The sequence below is a fragment of the Coregonus clupeaformis genome, chromosome 15 (assembly GCF_020615455.1).
Source record: "Coregonus clupeaformis isolate EN_2021a chromosome 15, ASM2061545v1, whole genome shotgun sequence".
Classification (NCBI taxonomy): Eukaryota; Metazoa; Chordata; class Actinopteri; order Salmoniformes; family Salmonidae; genus Coregonus; species Coregonus clupeaformis.
This window is the reverse complement of record NC_059206.1, coordinates 39,631,300-39,648,619: the sequence shown is the minus strand read 5'-3', so window position 1 is coordinate 39,648,619 and position 17,320 is coordinate 39,631,300. Positions and strand designations below refer to the sequence as shown.

General features: G+C 41.1%; 1 protein-coding gene across 1 annotated transcript in view; it reads right to left on the bottom strand.

Annotated features, from left to right (window-relative positions):
- LOC121582456 (hamartin-like) overlaps positions 1-15,252 on the bottom strand; it is a 29,605-nt gene extending 14,353 nt beyond the window's left edge. The window contains exons 1-5 of the mRNA XM_041898250.2: positions 14,952-15,252; positions 5,863-6,122; positions 5,568-5,671; positions 5,225-5,377; positions 4,883-5,027 (exon numbers count right to left, since the gene is read on the bottom strand). Of these exons, the coding sequence (XP_041754184.1) occupies positions 4,883-5,027; positions 5,225-5,377; positions 5,568-5,671; positions 5,863-5,971 (511 nt within the window). The 5' untranslated portion in view covers positions 5,972-6,122; positions 14,952-15,252. The remainder of the gene's footprint in view (positions 1-4,882; positions 5,028-5,224; positions 5,378-5,567; positions 5,672-5,862; positions 6,123-14,951) is intronic.
- Between the last annotated feature and the right edge of the window lie 2,068 nt (positions 15,253-17,320).

Below are 17,320 nucleotides of genomic sequence, written 5' to 3'. Positions count from 1 at the left end.
GGTTTAATATACCTCAACTGGTGTGCCATCCAGCCAAGAAGTTCCTCCTCTGCAATTTGGCCCTCACACAAGTCTTTCTGTACAGCTGTTCATTTTACACTATTATTAGGAAAACATTCCTTACAGTTAACTTCAGTTAGTGGAAATGGAGGAGACTGAAAAGAGAACATATGCTTAAAGTACTTTGCTTCGTCTTTCAAAATATAATTTGGTGAATCATGGATGACTCCGTCATTTGTAACACGTTTCTGTAAATTATTTTTGGTAGCATTTCTATGTTGAAGTTTGCCCTACAAACTATTATACCCCTTTATGGAAATATGAGACTCTCACGTCTTGGGACTCGTCTGAAGTCGGTACAGTCGATCCGCCAACTTCTGTCTGTACCTTCCGAACAGTTTGGGCAGACTAATATGACCACTCTGAGTAAAGGTGACTCTCAAAAACATGTACAGTACCAGTCAAAAGTCTGGACATAACTACTAATTTCAGGGTTTTTCTTTATTTTTACTATTTTCTACATTGTAGAATAACAGTGAAGACATCAAAACTATGAAATAACACATACGGAATCATGTAGTAACCAGAAAAGTGTTAAACAAATCAAAATATATTTTATATTTGAGATTCCTCAAATAGCCACCCTTTGCCTTCATGACAGCTTTGCACACTCTTGGCATTCTCTCAACCAGCTTCATGAGGTAGTCACCTTGAATGCATTTCAATTAACAGGTGTGCCTTGTTAAAAGTTAATTTGTGGAATTTCTTTCCTTCTTAATGCGTTTGAGCAAATCAGTTGCGTTGTGACAAGGTAGGGTTGGTATACAGAAGATAGCCCTATTTGGTAAAATACCAAGTCCATATTATTGCAAGAACAGCTCAAATAAGCAAAGAGAAACGACAGTCCATCATTACTTGAAGACATGAAGGTCCGTCAATACGGAACATTTCAAGAACTTTGAAGGTTTCTTCAAGTGCAGTCGCAAAAAACATCAAGCGCTATGATGAAACTGGCTCTCATGAGGACCGCCACAGGAAAGCAAGACCCAGAGTTACCTCTGCTGCAGAGGATAATTTCATTAGAGTTACCAGCCTCAGAAAATGCAGCCCAAATAAATGCTTCACAGAGTTCAAGTAACAGACACATCTCAACATCAACTGTTCAGGGGAGACTGAGTGAAATCAGGCCTTCATGGTCGAATTGCTGCAAAGAAAACACTACTAAAGGACACCAATAAGAAGAAGAGACTTGCTTGGGCCAAGAAACACGAGCAATGGACATTAGACCGTGGAAATCTGTCCTTTGGTCTGATGAGTCCAAATTTGAGATGTTTGGTTCCAAACGCTGTGTCTTTGTGAGACGCTGATGATCTCCGCATGTGTGGTTCCCACCATGAAGCATGGAGGAGGAGGTGTGATTGTGTGGGGGTGCTTTGCTGGTGACACTGTCTGTGATTTATTTAGAATTCAAGGCACACTTAACCAGCATGGCTACCACAGCATTCTGCAGCGATACGCCATCCCATCTGGTTTGCGCTTAGTGGGACTATCATTTATTTTTCAACAGGACAATGACCCAACACACCTCCATGCTGTGTAAGGGCTATTTGACCAAGAAGGAGAGTGATGGAGTGCTGCATCAGATGACTTGGCCTCCACAATCACCCGAACTCAACCCAATTGAGATGGTTTGGGATAAGTTGGACCGCAGAGTGAAGAAATAGCAGCCAACAAGTGCTCAGCATATGTGGGAACTCCTTCAAGACTGTTGGCAAAGCTGGTTGAGAGAATGCCAAGAGTGTGCAAAGCTGTCATCAAGGCAAAGGGTGGCTACTTTGAAGAATCTAAAATATATTTGGATTTGTTTAACACGTTTTTGGTTACAGCCCATTGACTTATGTCCACTGTAGTGGACATTTGAGTTTCATCCCTCTTCTTGGAATCTTTTGTGCAAGTCTCTTAATTCCTGATGTACTGTACAGAGGACATCCTGGGCTTTTCAGTGATATGTCATTTGATTGGCTGGGAGGCCGGGAACCGCCTCTATCTTTCCTTTCAAAATGGACGGCATAGGAACAAGCACATTTTATGGAAAGATGAGAGGTAAGTCAAATATTGTTTGTCTATGGTTTTGTTACTATGATAATCATATATTTTCTTGTTCATGAAGGTGTTAGGAATCATATATTTAGTTCTGATAGCAACTAAATTATGTATCTTTTGAAAGATTTGCCATTTTATGAATGTCAATTATAGTGGACATCAGGATTATCTTCATGTAAATAATGACTCCACATTGTCGTAGGAAACAGAACTGAAGCAGAAAGAATTCTTTACCGAATAGTCGAGGGAGATTCAGATTTGGAGTTGTCAGATGATGAGAGAGATGAGGATACGTTTCAACCAGTGATACAAAACGGTGATGAAGAAGAGGAAGACAATGCAGAAGGCTCAGTTGAAGGGACAGATGCAGACACAGACACAGATACAGACAGGGATGAACAGGAAACTCGTCGCCCTCTGTGGGCCAGGAGTAACATGTATGTTTGATGCAGTTCCACAATTTTAAATTCAGCTGCATTGAGTATTTAAACTGTTATTACTTATCATTTATTATTCTTTTTTCCTTCATATCAGATTTGCACCTGTGTTACCTGGGCTTCCTGTGTGTCAAGATGACCCTACAACACGTGCAGACTGGAGTCCAATTGAATACTTTTCACAGTACATTGACAACAAGGTCTTTGAAGATTTGGCAACATACACAAATCAAAGAGAGCTGCAAATCAAAGGAGTGTGCATGAACACCACGCCACAAGAAATAAAAATATTCTTGGGCATTTCAGTCCACATGGCCTGCCTTGGCTATCCCATAATTAAAATGTTTTAGGCCAACAAAACTAAAGTGCCAGTCATAAGTAGCAAAATGACTAGGGATAGATTCTTCAGGATAAGAAATTCCCTCAAGATTGTCAATGACCTGGCTGTAACAGAGGAAACAAAGAAGGCAGATATTCTTTGGAAAGTCAGGCCAATACTCGATCGTGTGCGCCAAGGCTGTCTCAGCCTTGCAAAGCCAGAAAGGGTCTGCATTGATGAGCAAATCATCCCATTCACAGGCCGTTGTCCAGTCAGGCAATATGTTCCCGGCAAGCCAAACCCTACTGGCCTAAAGGTCTTTGTCCTTGCATCCCCAAATGGTCTGATGCTTGATTTTGAAGTCTACCAAGGGAAGAATACCTTTACAGTCCAAAGGTTAGGAGTTGGAGCTGCAGCAGTTCTACGCATGGTTGAATCTGTTCCAACAGGAAGCCACATATTCTTTGACAGGTACTTCACAACCATAGATCTATTGGATGCATTGCTGGCAAAGGGCCTTCCTGCAACTGGAACTATAATGAAGAACCGTGTCCCAAAGCTGTGCCAGCTGCCAGTAGACAAACAGTTGAAAAAAAGAGGGGAGAGGAACATCAGTGTCAGTGGCCAGAAAGAGTCCTGAGCTGGCCATCACAAAATGGTTCGACAACAAACCAGTGCTCATGGCATCCACTGTACATGGGAAAGACCCAGAAGACATCTGTACCAGATGGTCCCAGAAAGAAAAGCACCTGGTCCAGGTTAAAAGACCAGCAGTAATTAAGCAGTATAATGATAACATGGGTGGCGTAGATCTTTGTGATCGCATGCTTAGCTTCTATCGTATGTCAAGCAGGACCAAGAAGTGGACATCGCACGTGATCAGTCACTTCTTTGATGTTGCCATCACCAACTCCTGGATACAATACCAGTCTGACAGCAAAGCTCTGCACAGACCATCCAAGAACACACATCAGTACCTGGACTTCAAACTACTCCTAGCTGAGGAGCTGTTGGAGAGTTCGGAACTGGAAAACAGCTGTGAAGAGAGTGAGGATGAGTATGAGCCACCATCTAAAATGAGGATCCCACAACCAGAGCCATCTGTGCGCAGACTAGGAGCCATGCACATGCCTGAGATGATGGATACCAAGCATGCAGAAAGATGCAGAAATAAGGGCTGCAAGAGCAAGACGTACATGAGATGTACCAAATGCAAGATGTTCCTCTGCATTACCAAAAAGAGAAATTGCTTCCAGGACTTTCACCACTAACAAAGAAAATACTAAGAACAAAATGAAGAGTGAAGGAAAAAGCTAGATTGGATTCAGTTTGACAGAAGGAAAAAATCCAAAATAAATCTGTTACACATTAGTTATATGTTCATTGTTCAAATAACACTGAAAGGATTCAAGGGGACCAATCAAAGGATATGGACATAACAAAGTGTTCAGCTTTAATAGTAAAGCTATCCTTGCGAAATGTAAGGAAAAGGATTCAAGAATGATTAATGTGTATTGTATAATCAAAATGTCTGTATTCTTGGATAATAATCAATCTACAGCCCAAAATGTATGTATTCTTAGTTCATAAAAACTCTGTAATCTGTAAGAACTCTGTAAAAATTTGTATCTACCAAATGTGTCTCTTTTCGTACTCAAATGATCCTGTTGTCCACTACAGTGGACATGCTGTAAAATAAAAAATAAAAATAAAAATTAAAATGTGGAAATTGTAGGATGCTTTTTTTAACCCTAAACAGTTATTGAATCACAAAAAATATGATTAGGAAAAACAATATTTTCCTTGGTTCTCAGTGTTATTTCATAGTTTTGATGTCTTCACTATTGAGTTTAAATGTATTTGGCTAAGGTGTATGTAAACTTCCGACTTCAACTGTAGCTTAATACTGCCCCTGGCAGCCTGGCAGTATTAAGCTACAGTTGAAGTCGGAAGTTTACATACACCTTAGCCAAATACATTTAAACTCATGCTGTGGTAGCCAGTCTTTTTTCTCAATGATTACCTGGGTTCTTCAGGTTCCAGGAAGCCAGGCGGCCAAAGATGTCAAAGAACTCATACAGGTGTTGTTTGCCAGCCTGGGGGATCATAGGTAGCAGAGTGATCAACACCAGGACTCCAGTTATGAGGACCACAACGTCTGAATCCGTCTGTACACCAAGGAAAGAGAAACAGTTAACCTGAGGATACAAATTAAAGAGGTCCAGGACACTTGATATAATAAGCCTGTGCTTCCATGTATTCCTAGAACCAAAAACATATATTAAAGGAGACCTCTGTGGCTATTGGCCCATCTTTCCCTCCTACCTACAATAAAACATATTTTCAGTGTTTTTATTTTGAATACCTTGAGGCATTTGAGCAGCGAGAGCAGCAGCGGGTAGCGGGCGATCTTGTGGATCCAGGACGGCTGCTTGCGAACCACGTGGCCAAGCAGAGTGAGGGTGGACAGCCGGCAGGCCTGCTTGGTCATACACTCGTTCATCTTGTCCAACAGGTGCTGTGGTGGGCAAATTAGAAACAACATTGGGCTTTAAGACACTCATACTATTCATTGTTACTTAATACATGTTTTATGATTTGTTTTGATAAATTAAGAGAGTTAAAGTTATTTAATTAACAATGGATGAAAAATGGGGGTACATTACTCTCTTCAGATAAAGGTGATGGTGGGGTAAGGCAGCTCTCACCTTATCATGTGGCTCTCTGACTGACGAGAGGATATGCATGGCCTGGGCCGAGTTAGTCTCCAGGAAGTAGTCCACCAGTCCATTCAGCAGCATGGACCCTCGCTCTGCACAGAGAGGAGGGGAGAATGAACGTAGTTCCAACATCCACATTATGGCCCACAATATGGCTGCATAATAGAATTTGCCAGAGCCCTCTATTACAATCATCAGAGTACAGGTTAAAGGACGACTGACCAAGTCCAAAAGACTGAGTGACTGAGTCCAAAAACACCCTATTAAAAAGCAGAGTTCTCACCAGTGCTGAGGTGCTCATTGATAAGGCCTTTGATCTCCTCCAGTTGGCGGATGTCAGATGACTCCAGGAGAGGGAGGAGGTCCCCTACGTTGGGCTGCTCTCTGGCCATGGTGACAGCGGTGGAGGGGGTGGTGGTGGCAGACTGTCTCTGTCAAGGCCTGAGGAGAGCAGGGGGTGTCCCAGTCGTCTCTCTCACAGCGTCCTGCTGCCCTGGCTGGAGGGCTCCCTGGGCCTCCGGCCAATACAGTCTCCAGGCACCACTACAGGACAGGGCAAGCAAAAGGACAGTACAGGGTCAAACCTTACTCAGCACAAGTTAGAGAACTTCATTGATACACTACATAGCCAAAAGTATGTGGACACCTGCTCGTCAAACATCTCATTCCAAAATCATGGGCATTAATATGGAGTTGGTCCCCCCTTTGCTGCTATAACAGCCTCCACTCCTCTGGGAAGGCTTTCATTAGATGTTGGGACATTGCTGCGGGGACTTGCTTCCATTGAGCCTAAAAGAGCATTAGTGAGGTCGGGCACTGGTTGGGTGCTAAATGGTGAAGTGTGATTTATCACTCCAGAGAACGCATTTCTACTGATCCAGTGTCCAATGGCGGCGAGCTTACCACCACTCCAGCCGACACTTGGCATTAAACATGGTGATCTTAGGCTTGTGTGCGGCTGCTCAGCCATGGAATCCCATTTTATGAAGCTTCCAATGAACAGTTCTTGTGCTGACGTTGCTTCCAGAGGCAGTTTAGAACTCGGTAGTGAGTGTTGCAACCGAGAACAGACGATTTATAACGTGCTACACGCTTCAGCGGTCCCGTTCTGTGAGCTTGTGTGGCCTACCACTTCGAGGCTGAGCCGCTGTTGCTCCTAGATGTTTCCACTTCACAATAACAGCACTTACTGTTGACTGGGGCAGCTCTAGCGTGGCAGAAATTTGACAAACTGACTTGTTAGAAAGGTGGCATCCTATGACGGTGCCACGTTGAAAGTCACTGAGCTCTTCATTAAGGCCATTCTACTGCCAATGTATGTCTATGGAGATTGCATGGCTGTGTACTCGATTTTTACACCTGTCAGCAACAGGTGTGGCTGAAATAGCCGAATCCACTCATTTGAAGGGGTTTCCACATCCTCTTGGCCATGTAGTGTATGTAGGCTATTACAAACAACAGCGTCACTCCACTGGGATTCTAGAAAAGCATCAATTGTAGCCTAATACCACATGATTATGACCCTCACATAGCCTAATCTAAAAAGTCACAGTGTACAGACAAAACATGAGCAATGTTCTAAATGGCATTTAGACTAGCTTCATACATATTGGCATCATTAGGCTTGTTACAATGCAGTTCCTACGTGCCAAGGGTATAAATAAGGAAGCCGGTAGGTACCAATGGTAGTTTTGATATAGCCATGTGAAATCTACCACAATAGTTCTAAAGCAGTGAAACAGTGACAAATCCGAAGAAATTTGCTCTGACCACATTTGGCCCACTGGAGCAGACAAAAACACAATCTTAATAATCTCTGTATGATATCTGCGTCCACCATCTACCAGAGTGGTTTGTCATAACATTCTGTGAGTGTTTTCACAGAACCTCTTCCTCTCAGTGACTCAACCTTTCAAAGGAAAAGAGGACATAAATAATCGTAATAGACAGGTCATTATCACCAGGACGTCCAACAGCCCTGCTAATGCTTTCTCAGGAGTAATGAATCAGCCATAGAGGTCTTACCACCACTCTTCCATCAACATCTAGCCTAGCCTACACAGTCTAATGAAGGTAAGCCACAACACAACCAACAGGAGCTGAAAACAACTAAAAATCTAAGAGCATGTTAGTGCAATAGAGCATACTACGTTCATTGAAGCTTTATTCTCAAATCGGGCCACACCCCTGGTCTCTATATGTTGGACAAAACAGCAAGAATTATTATAATCTTGTATTCCCACTCCAATGACATGATTACATTAAGCCTATTTCTTACCCTCCATCCTGTAACTAGGCTCCTCTCCTGTTTGATTCTTTACTGTGTTTCAGTGTGTGCATCTGCTGAGAAGAAAGGTTGACAGGCAGGCACAACTGTTAGTCTATAGACATCACTGTTCTGAGGCTCTCCCCCACTAGTCTCCAAGGTATCAATTAGCTCCTTTGTCTTAGTATTGGGCTGGGTGTGTTGAGTTGAATTTGAGTGTTTTCAATGTTTTGACGTCTTGCAGGGCCAGGGCCACAGTCAGTGGCACAAACAGGAACAACACTCAGAGTGACCTCAAGCAGCAGCAGCTCCTGGCAGCTCTGGAACACTCAGGAGGACACCATTAGCCTTTATGCAGCCCCATGCACTTTCATGTAAACACTGGAAATTACATTTGGATGTGTACAAGCCGTTAAAAAGGGTAGGTAGCACAAATGTAACCACATGTAAAATATGGATTTGATTTATTATACGCATCAAAAGTCCCAATGCAAAGTTACACCTCACTTTTCAAGTTACTACAACTGATCTGAATTCCGAAGAATGCCAAAGTCATGTTGGAAAATGTCAGAAGCCTATTCCCTATAAACTCCAACAGAAATAACTTCAAATATATAACTTAATTAAACCAAATTGTTTGCACTCATGACTACTGGTTTCAATTAAATTTTCTGCCAACTTACAAGCAAATATTTTATGAATTTATTGTTACAAATCAACTTGCAAGGTTGCTAGCCAACTAGCCTGCTAACATTAGCCCTACTAGCCTGCTAACGTTAGCCCTCCCAGCCTGCTAACGTTATGTTAGCAGTGCATGAGTCAGACAGTTGCTATCAACCCCTAGCTTACAGCTACATTAAAGTAAACCAACGCTTTGGAAATGCATAACGCCATCTAACCAGTTATCAAAGAATGTTAGGTATATGCAGTTATCTTAGCCAGCAAGCTGGCCAGCCAGCTAACGTTAACTATTTAGCCAACTAGCTATTAATCTAGGAAGCCTAGCCAACCACCACGGTTATGGTCAGCAAGCTAGAGCCCAACTACTGGAGACCAGCTAGAACACAACCAAAACATAACCGCAGATTAAAAGAAAAGAGAGAGCAGAGACTTACAGATTGATGGCTGGGGCCTATCCGATGGTAAAACTTTTAAAAGAGTGCAGGTTGAGTTAGCTACAGGGCTGAGGGAGTCAGGGAAATCCAAAATAGATACATTCCAGATGTCCACGCTAGCACTAAGCCAAGGTGGATATAGTTACAAACTCCCGTAGCCTACTTCACAGAGAACATGACAAAAAGTTGAGAAAACAAAAAGGAGAACAGACTAGGTACTACACAATTAAAGCAAGCAGGTATGATTTTCTCCTTCGTTTTGAGCCCACAGCAAGAAGCCATCATAGACTGCCGTTCTAACGGGTTCCCACTAGATAACACAACCACAAGGTTCGTGAAGAGTATGCTGCAGGGCCGCACGTGCCCCATCTGCTCCTTGTTTACATCACACTTCCTCTTGATTGGTGGATTGTAACTCACCATCAACACTTGGTCTGGAATGCAATTACATGCTAGCGTGGCTAACTTTAGCTAGCTACCGAGCAAGCGTCTGAACTCGGTAGCACAGAGTACTTTACTGACTTTATTGTCACCGTGGGGTAATTTTGTTGCAGTATCATGTACACATTTAAAGTGGTGTTTAAATAGAATACACAATAAATTGACAATACAAAATCGTTACATACAGTATATACACCGATGAAAGAAGACCAGCCTGCTGGCCTTACTGGGTGGATAGGAACATTAACCAGAGCTGTTTAGGAGGGATATCACACCTGGCACAAATTATTGTCTGTTTTTCCTGTCAGGGGGTGCCCTATACCTGCACCCAGAGGGGAGTAGTTCAAAGTCCAGGTACAGGGGGTGGCTCGGGTTTTAAATGATTTTTTGAGCCTTGTTGAGGGCCCTGACCTTAAAAAGCTAATCCAAGCCTGTATGTTTGACTAAAAGTACCTTGTGGTGATAATCATTCTTAGCATATTTTCCTGGCTGACAGTGCCATTGACAAACCAACAAACAATACAAAAAGGTCAAATACTCTCACTGAAAGATTTGTAAAACCGAGTCAGTATAGTAGTCAACATTAAAAGAGCCCAGCTTTGAGTAGAGTAGATCCTCCATTTGAGGTTGACAAATAGTACATTGTGGGTAGTTTAGAAGATATCCGTAAATACTTTCATAAATATGTAATAACCCCAAAACATAACTATGTTTGTACTTATAAGTAACCAGATCGTGACCACAACTAAGTTACTAAGTCTTTGACCACACTGTCTTTAAATTGGTGGGGTAAAAACTCATGCTTCCTACCCTTTAAGCGCCACCCTCACTCATAAATAACTTCAGAAACAAAATCCATTTGAAGCATTATAGTTAGCTAAATTCATTTGAAGCAGCCATTAGGCTAGTTCTATGGACTCAACTGGACTAGGATTTTATAATAATTCTGTCATCATTTCCTAGTTGTGCTCTGTGCTCTCCACAATCTGAGACAATGGACTTGATGCTCAGAAGGAGGATGATGAGTTAGCTAGTGCAATAGACTACTTGCGCAAAGGTAGACCCTATCTAGCCTACTAAAATTTGTATCAACTTAATTTAGAGTAGTAGCTAGCTACCGTGCCTTCCGAAAGTATTCACACCCCTTGACTTTTTCCACATTTTGTTGTGATACAGCCTGAATTTAAAATGGTTTAAACTGAGATTATGTTGTCACTGGCCTACACACAATACCCCATAATGTCAAAGTGGAATTATGTTTTTTAATTAAAAATGAAAAGCTGAAATGTTTTGAGTCAATAAGTATTCAATCCCTTTGTTATGGCAAGCCTAAATAAGTTCAGGAGTAAACATTTGCTTAACAAGTCACAATAAGTTGCATGGACACACTCTGTGCAATAATAGTGTTTAACATTATTTTTTTAATGACTACCTCATCTCTGTACCCCACACATACAATTATCTGTAAGGTCCCTCTGTCGGGCAGTGAATTTCAAACACAGATTCAACCACAAAGACCAGGGAGGTTTTCCAATGCCTCGCAAAAAAGGGCACCGATTGGTAGATGGGTAAGAAAAATAAAAAAATACAGGCATTGAATATCCCTTTGAGGTATATCCCTAATTACACTTTGGATGGTGTATAACTACACCTAGTCACTACAAAGATACAGGCGTCCTTCCTAACTCAGTTGCCGGAGAGGAAGGAAACCACTCAAGAATTTCACCATGAGGCCAATGGTGACTTTAAAACAGTTACAGTTTAATAATGGCTGTGATAGGAGAAAACTGAGGATGAATAACAACATTGTAGTTACTCCACAATACTAACCTAATTGACAGAGTGAAAAGAAGGAAGCCTATACAGAATACAAATATTCCAAAACATGCATCCTGTTTGCAACAAGGCAATAAAGTAATACTGCAAAAAACGTGGCAAAGCAATTCACTTTTTGTCCTGAATACAAAGTGTTATGTTTGGGGCAAATCCAATACAACACATTACTGAGTACCACTTTCCGTATTTTCAAGCATAGTGGTGGCCGAATCATGTTATGGGTATGCTTGTAATCATTAAGGACTGGGGAGTTTTTCAGGATTAAAAATAAACGTAATGGAGCTAAGCACAAGCAAAAAAAAAAAAAAAAACTGGTAGTCTGCTTTCCACCAGACAGTGGGAGATGAATTCACCTTTCAGCAGAACAATAACCTAAAACACAAGGCCAAATCTACACTGGAGTTGCTTACCAAAAAGACAGTTAATGTTCCTGAGTGGCCGAGTTACAGTTGACCTAAATCTACTTGAAATTCTATGGCAAGACCTGAAAATGGTTGTCTAGCAATGATCAACCACCAATTTGACAGAGCTTGAAGTATTTTGAAAATAATACATGGACAAATGTTGCACAATCCAGGTGTGGAAAGACTCACAGCTGTAATCGCTGTCAAAGGTGCTTCTACAAAGTATTGACTCAGGTGTGTTAATACTTATGGAAAATAGATATTTCTGTATTCCTTTCAATAAATGTGCAATAATTTCTACAAACAAGTTTTCACTTTGTCATTATGGGGTATTTTGTGTGCAGATGGGTAAAATATATATCTCAATTTTGAATTGAGGCTGTAACAACAAAATGTGGAATAAGGCAAGGGGTATGAATACTTTCTGAAGGCACTGTAGATCCCAAATACACATATAAAGAAAATAAATAATGATTACGTTATGGTAGCTAGCTAAGCATTTTTATTTACAGTTGACTGCAATGAATGAATTAGCAATAGTATTGTCATCTAGCTAGTAGTGTTGCATGGTATACCAAAATGTCGGTACTTGTTCAATACTAGAACACAAAAAACAGTTTGGTACTAGAATTTGTCACTTTACAATGCAAGAAGATACCGGTAGCTTCCAGCTTTGTAGGCTACATTTCCTTGCTAGCTTACAGCTGAAGCTAAAATCAATTCACTATCCTAGTACTTTGTTTGTGATACCACAATGCAAAATTTGCTGATTTTAAAGCTGACGCCACCAAAACCGTATTAATTTGCAGTCCCTCTCTCGCGTCTCTTCCAAAGATTATATATTGCCTTACCGAACTGTGTGAGAGAATCTCAATTGCATTCTACTCAGGTCCCTCCCCTCTGACCTTCTCCTCCAATGGGTTTTGAGAAGGAGGCGAGAGGACACGATGAGTATGCAATCAGATTATCCCTGTGTGTGTGTGGACGTGTTTAACTATTATTGTGGGGACCAGAAGTCCCACAAGAATAGTAAACAAATTAAAATTTGACCTACTGGGGACATTTTGTTGGTCCTCACAAGGTCAAATGCTATTTTTAGGGGGTTTAGTGTTAGAATTAGGTTTAGGGGCTAGGGTTAGTTTTAGGGTTAGAGTACAGGTTAGGGTAAATAGGATTTTGAATGGGACTGTTTGTGTGTCCCCACAAGGTTAGCTGTACAAGACTCTCTGTGTGAGAGAGAGAGAGAGAGAGAGAGAGAGAGAGAGAGAGAGAGAGAGAGAGAGAGAGAGAGAGAGAGAGAGAGAGAGAGAGAGAGAGGAGAATAGGGCTCAGATGGGCCACCCCCCTCTTGCCTAGTGAATGACGTCATTACTGGTTAAAAGAGATGAAAAGAAGACACTTTTATCAAATAAGCTACTTCTATGCAAATGTTTGCGATCAGTACAATAAAAGTCCCAAATGGAAACAGATTGTCATCTGCTGCCCCATGAAATCAGCCAAAACAAGCTCAATACCTCAATGCATGCACACACTACTATTAAATATTCATTCACCTGTACTGACAATAGGCCTAGGCTACATATTGATTTACCCAGTTTATCAACAGAGATTTACCATTCAAATTAATGATTACCATTATGGTGTTATGTAGTTAGATTGGTAAAAACAAAGTCAAATTGGTTGTTTCATTGATTCATTAATGCATACATGGCGGTCTCTGAAAAATGTTGACGTAAACATTTTTATAATATAATGATATTTAACTCAAAAGAGAGGTAGCTGAGTTTGTCTGGATCATGTGCCATTCTGTGACTTCGGCTAATATGACTTCTTTTTTTGCTGTGGTATCGTTTTGGTATTGAGTATTGTGACGGTATCAAGTATCGTGATGCGAAACCTATCGAAGTCAAAATGCTGGCATGGTGACAACACTACTAGCTAGTTATACAATAGAAGATGCTTAGTAACATTAGGATTGCAGTTGCTTTAGCCTAATAATGGACTAAAGGAGCCTAACGTTACTCCTTATTGTCCAAGGACCTTAGCTACATGTTATGTTTAGAGGTGAATTGGCTTTGGCAGCCAAAACAGCCAAATACTCCATCTAAACGTGAATATATTGTCAATTGCGGTACTGTTCTAGAAACATAAAGCCCTCTACTTTCATATCACAAAAATAATTTCACAAATACAAAATATACACTTAGTGTACAGCCAGAGGAGGTTGGTGACACCTTAATTGGGGAGGACGGACTCATAGTAATGGCTGGAAAAATGGAATGATATCAAATACATTAACATGGTTTCCATTTGGTTGATACCATTCCATTAACTCCATTCCAGCCATTATTATGAGCAATCCTCCCCTCAGCAGCCTACTGTGCTGTACACCGTTTTAACACAGTTGCCGCCACAGTATTTTTCAGTGACACGTTTGTGGCATCCATCCTCGTTTACGCACAGGTGTTCGGAGACGCAGATAGCCAATTAGCACAGTTTCGGGGAAAAAAAGTATTTATTTTTTTTCCTTATGTTTCCAAAACCGTACCGCATTCAATGCGTTTTAACGTTCAGAACGAGCGTCGGGCTCTTAACAAAACTCCGGCCAGAAGATACTATCGTCAATAGGCGCTAAAGGTAGTTATCTAGCGTCTATGAATGGGTTAGTTTTAGCCTAGCCATCTTGCTGTGAGATCTAAAGTAGTGAGATGTAGCTAACTACATAGCTAGCGTAGTAGCTATGACGCCTAACGTTACGCCTCAATATTTACTCAAAATGTGATGCAGAAAGCAGATGCAACATTGCCAGAAGTTCCAGCTGAATACAAAATGGCAAGTTGCACCATTCACCTGTAACTAACAATGTAACTAAGCTCATTATGACAGTCAAATGCTAACTGGCTGTGTCGCCAGCAAGCAGGCTAGCTATCTGGAATGACCACTGACTGTCGTAAACAACTCAGGGGAACAATGGGCAGGGTTCGGGTTGTTTTTTCCGATTATTTTACAGGAATTATTCTTGGCAAGCTGAAAACTATTTCAACAGATGCATGGTCATGAAAGTAGCGATGACTCAAACCATTATTGTCAGCGTCCATATAAATATAATAAACGCTGTATAGCTAACTAACGGTAGCTGTCATCCCAAAAAAATAACAAGTCATTACCGACTACGAGGATAAAAATATAAATTTGACAGTCATGAAAGAGCATCAGAAATGCACAATGCACACGCTTTACATTAACGAAATGTTTACGGTTGAAATTCACAATTTTATATTTCAATACATCAATAAATGGACCTGTTTACCTGTTAGTCGCTACACTCCACAGGGCGCCGCCATCTTGAACACATCACAGCCCATCCCTCTTGAATCAGCCTCCGCTGACTCGCACGCAAAGTAATCCCTTAGCGAGCCCTTCATAATCTGACACTGACTAGTCTATTTGCCTAAATAACGCTACAGCTAGGCTCATTCAAATACTTCCATTCTGCATCAATCATATTTCAGTGCACCACACTCCCCATCTCCTCACTCCACGAGAAACTTGGCATTGTTTTTCTCGTAGGTGGAGGGTTGAATTTATGCGTAATGCGGTTTTCGCGTGACTCAGTTAGTGAGCGCATGCGCTAAATAGAATGGCAACTTTGTTAGAATGGGCTGATTCGATTATGCTGAGACGCAGTGTATGTATCTTCCAAGTTTGAAATAGTTCCCGATCCTTCTTGGCACAGTTCAATGGCCCGTGACGTGAACGGACAAAAGCGGTGAAGGAGGAGCGCCGTCAAATCGAACATTAGCCTAATGCATCGTCCTGAAACATCTATTTTCCATCAAATATATGTTTGAATTTTCAAACTAGTTTTCATTAGGAAGGCAGATAAAGCGTTTTTATCAAAAGCAATCACTTGCATGTGAAAACACAGAATCCTACTCATTAGGCTACTCCACTTGCTTAATTACGTCACTTTTGTTTTGAGTCAATTTCGCCATGGGATTTGAACGGGGTACCTGGTTCACGCCCGGGCTAGATTAAAAGAATCCCCTCAGTAATGCCGGGTTCACGTGCTAATCGGAACTAGGAAACTCGGATATTTCAGACTTGCTATCTGATTGAACGCCGCACGTGTATAATTACAACAAGCAGCAAGTCGGAAATGTACGAGTTTCCTAGTTCTGACTTCCATTGAAGTTTTGACTTTATGTTTTTTACCCCATATGTAACTCTGTGTTGTTGTTTTTATCGCACTACTATGCTTTATCTTGTCCAGGTCGCAGTTGTAAATGAGAACTTGTTCTCAACTGGCTTACCTGGTTAAATAAAGGTGAAATAAAAATAAAATAAATAAAAAAGTAGACATTTTAAATGCTTAAGGTTAGGGTTTAGGGTATGGTGCTATGCCAAGGATCCCGGAAAAAGCACTGACCATAATCATAATAGTAGGCAGGGCAAACTTTCTTTTTTTTCAAGATTTGTGGAATATTATCCAATCAATCAATCATAGCCGATTCTTGTGTTCACAAATTGAAATGTGCAACACATAAATCTTTTCTAAATGTTAGCTGATGGTGTTATTACATTATACAAGCATCTCAACTTATTTTACACTCAAAGCAGTTTAACTATCAATATGATTTCCTTGACCACAGCAATTAGATCAGTTTAGATAAAGAAAGATTTGTTAACATAAATCTAATGCAGGAGATCCCAACCCTTTTCACGCAGGGACCCCTATTTCACCCCTAAAATGTTTTGCTGGAAAGAGGGGAGACATGGTTTTATGGGGAGGCATTATTTAACTGTTCCATCAGATGTTGCCTCCCTATAAAACCATGCCTCCCTTCTTTCTAGCCTATTTCTAGTAGCTTTCTATGGACATTACATTTGATTAACTAAATATTGTCATGAAAAGTGCACAGTAGGCAGGGTATACATGTATTAGTGAACCAACAATGGCAGCATAATGTTGTTTATGAATTTGTATATTTAAAAAGACAAGCTAAAAAGAATACAGGAGATACCAAAACCCAATAGTACATTATTGGCTTGCACATAGGGCTACTACTACCCCAAAATGCCCCATGATAAACCAATAATCAAACCTTTCAATATGCTTGCACTGCCATCTTCTGGGAACAGAAAATATCCCAAGATGATCAAGATATTGTCAATAAAAACATTGATCTGTGACAGAGGTGCACTTGGCGGGGAGGTTTCAGTGGAGGCACACAAATGGATCCAGTGAAATGCCCAAGATGAAGGCTTTTATTAGTAAAGAACTAAAGGCGACAAACGTAACAATTGGACTATGACAGGACATACAGTACACTCACTAAAAAAATAAGTTGACCAGTCAATAAATCAAACAGGCTTCAATCATACCTGAAACATACCCCCAGTATTGCAACGTTACCCCTGTCTCCCCTGAAACATAACCCCAGTATGGCAACGTTACCCCTGTCTCATCAGAAACATACCCCCAGTATGGCAACGTTACCCCCGTCTCACCTGAAACATACCCCCAGTATGGCAACGTTACCCGTCTCACCTGAAACATACCCCCAGTATGGCAACGTTACCCCTGTCTCACCTGAAACATACCCCCAGTATGGCAACGTTACCCCTGTCTCACCTGAAACATACCCCAGTATGGCAACGTTACCCCTGTCTCACCTG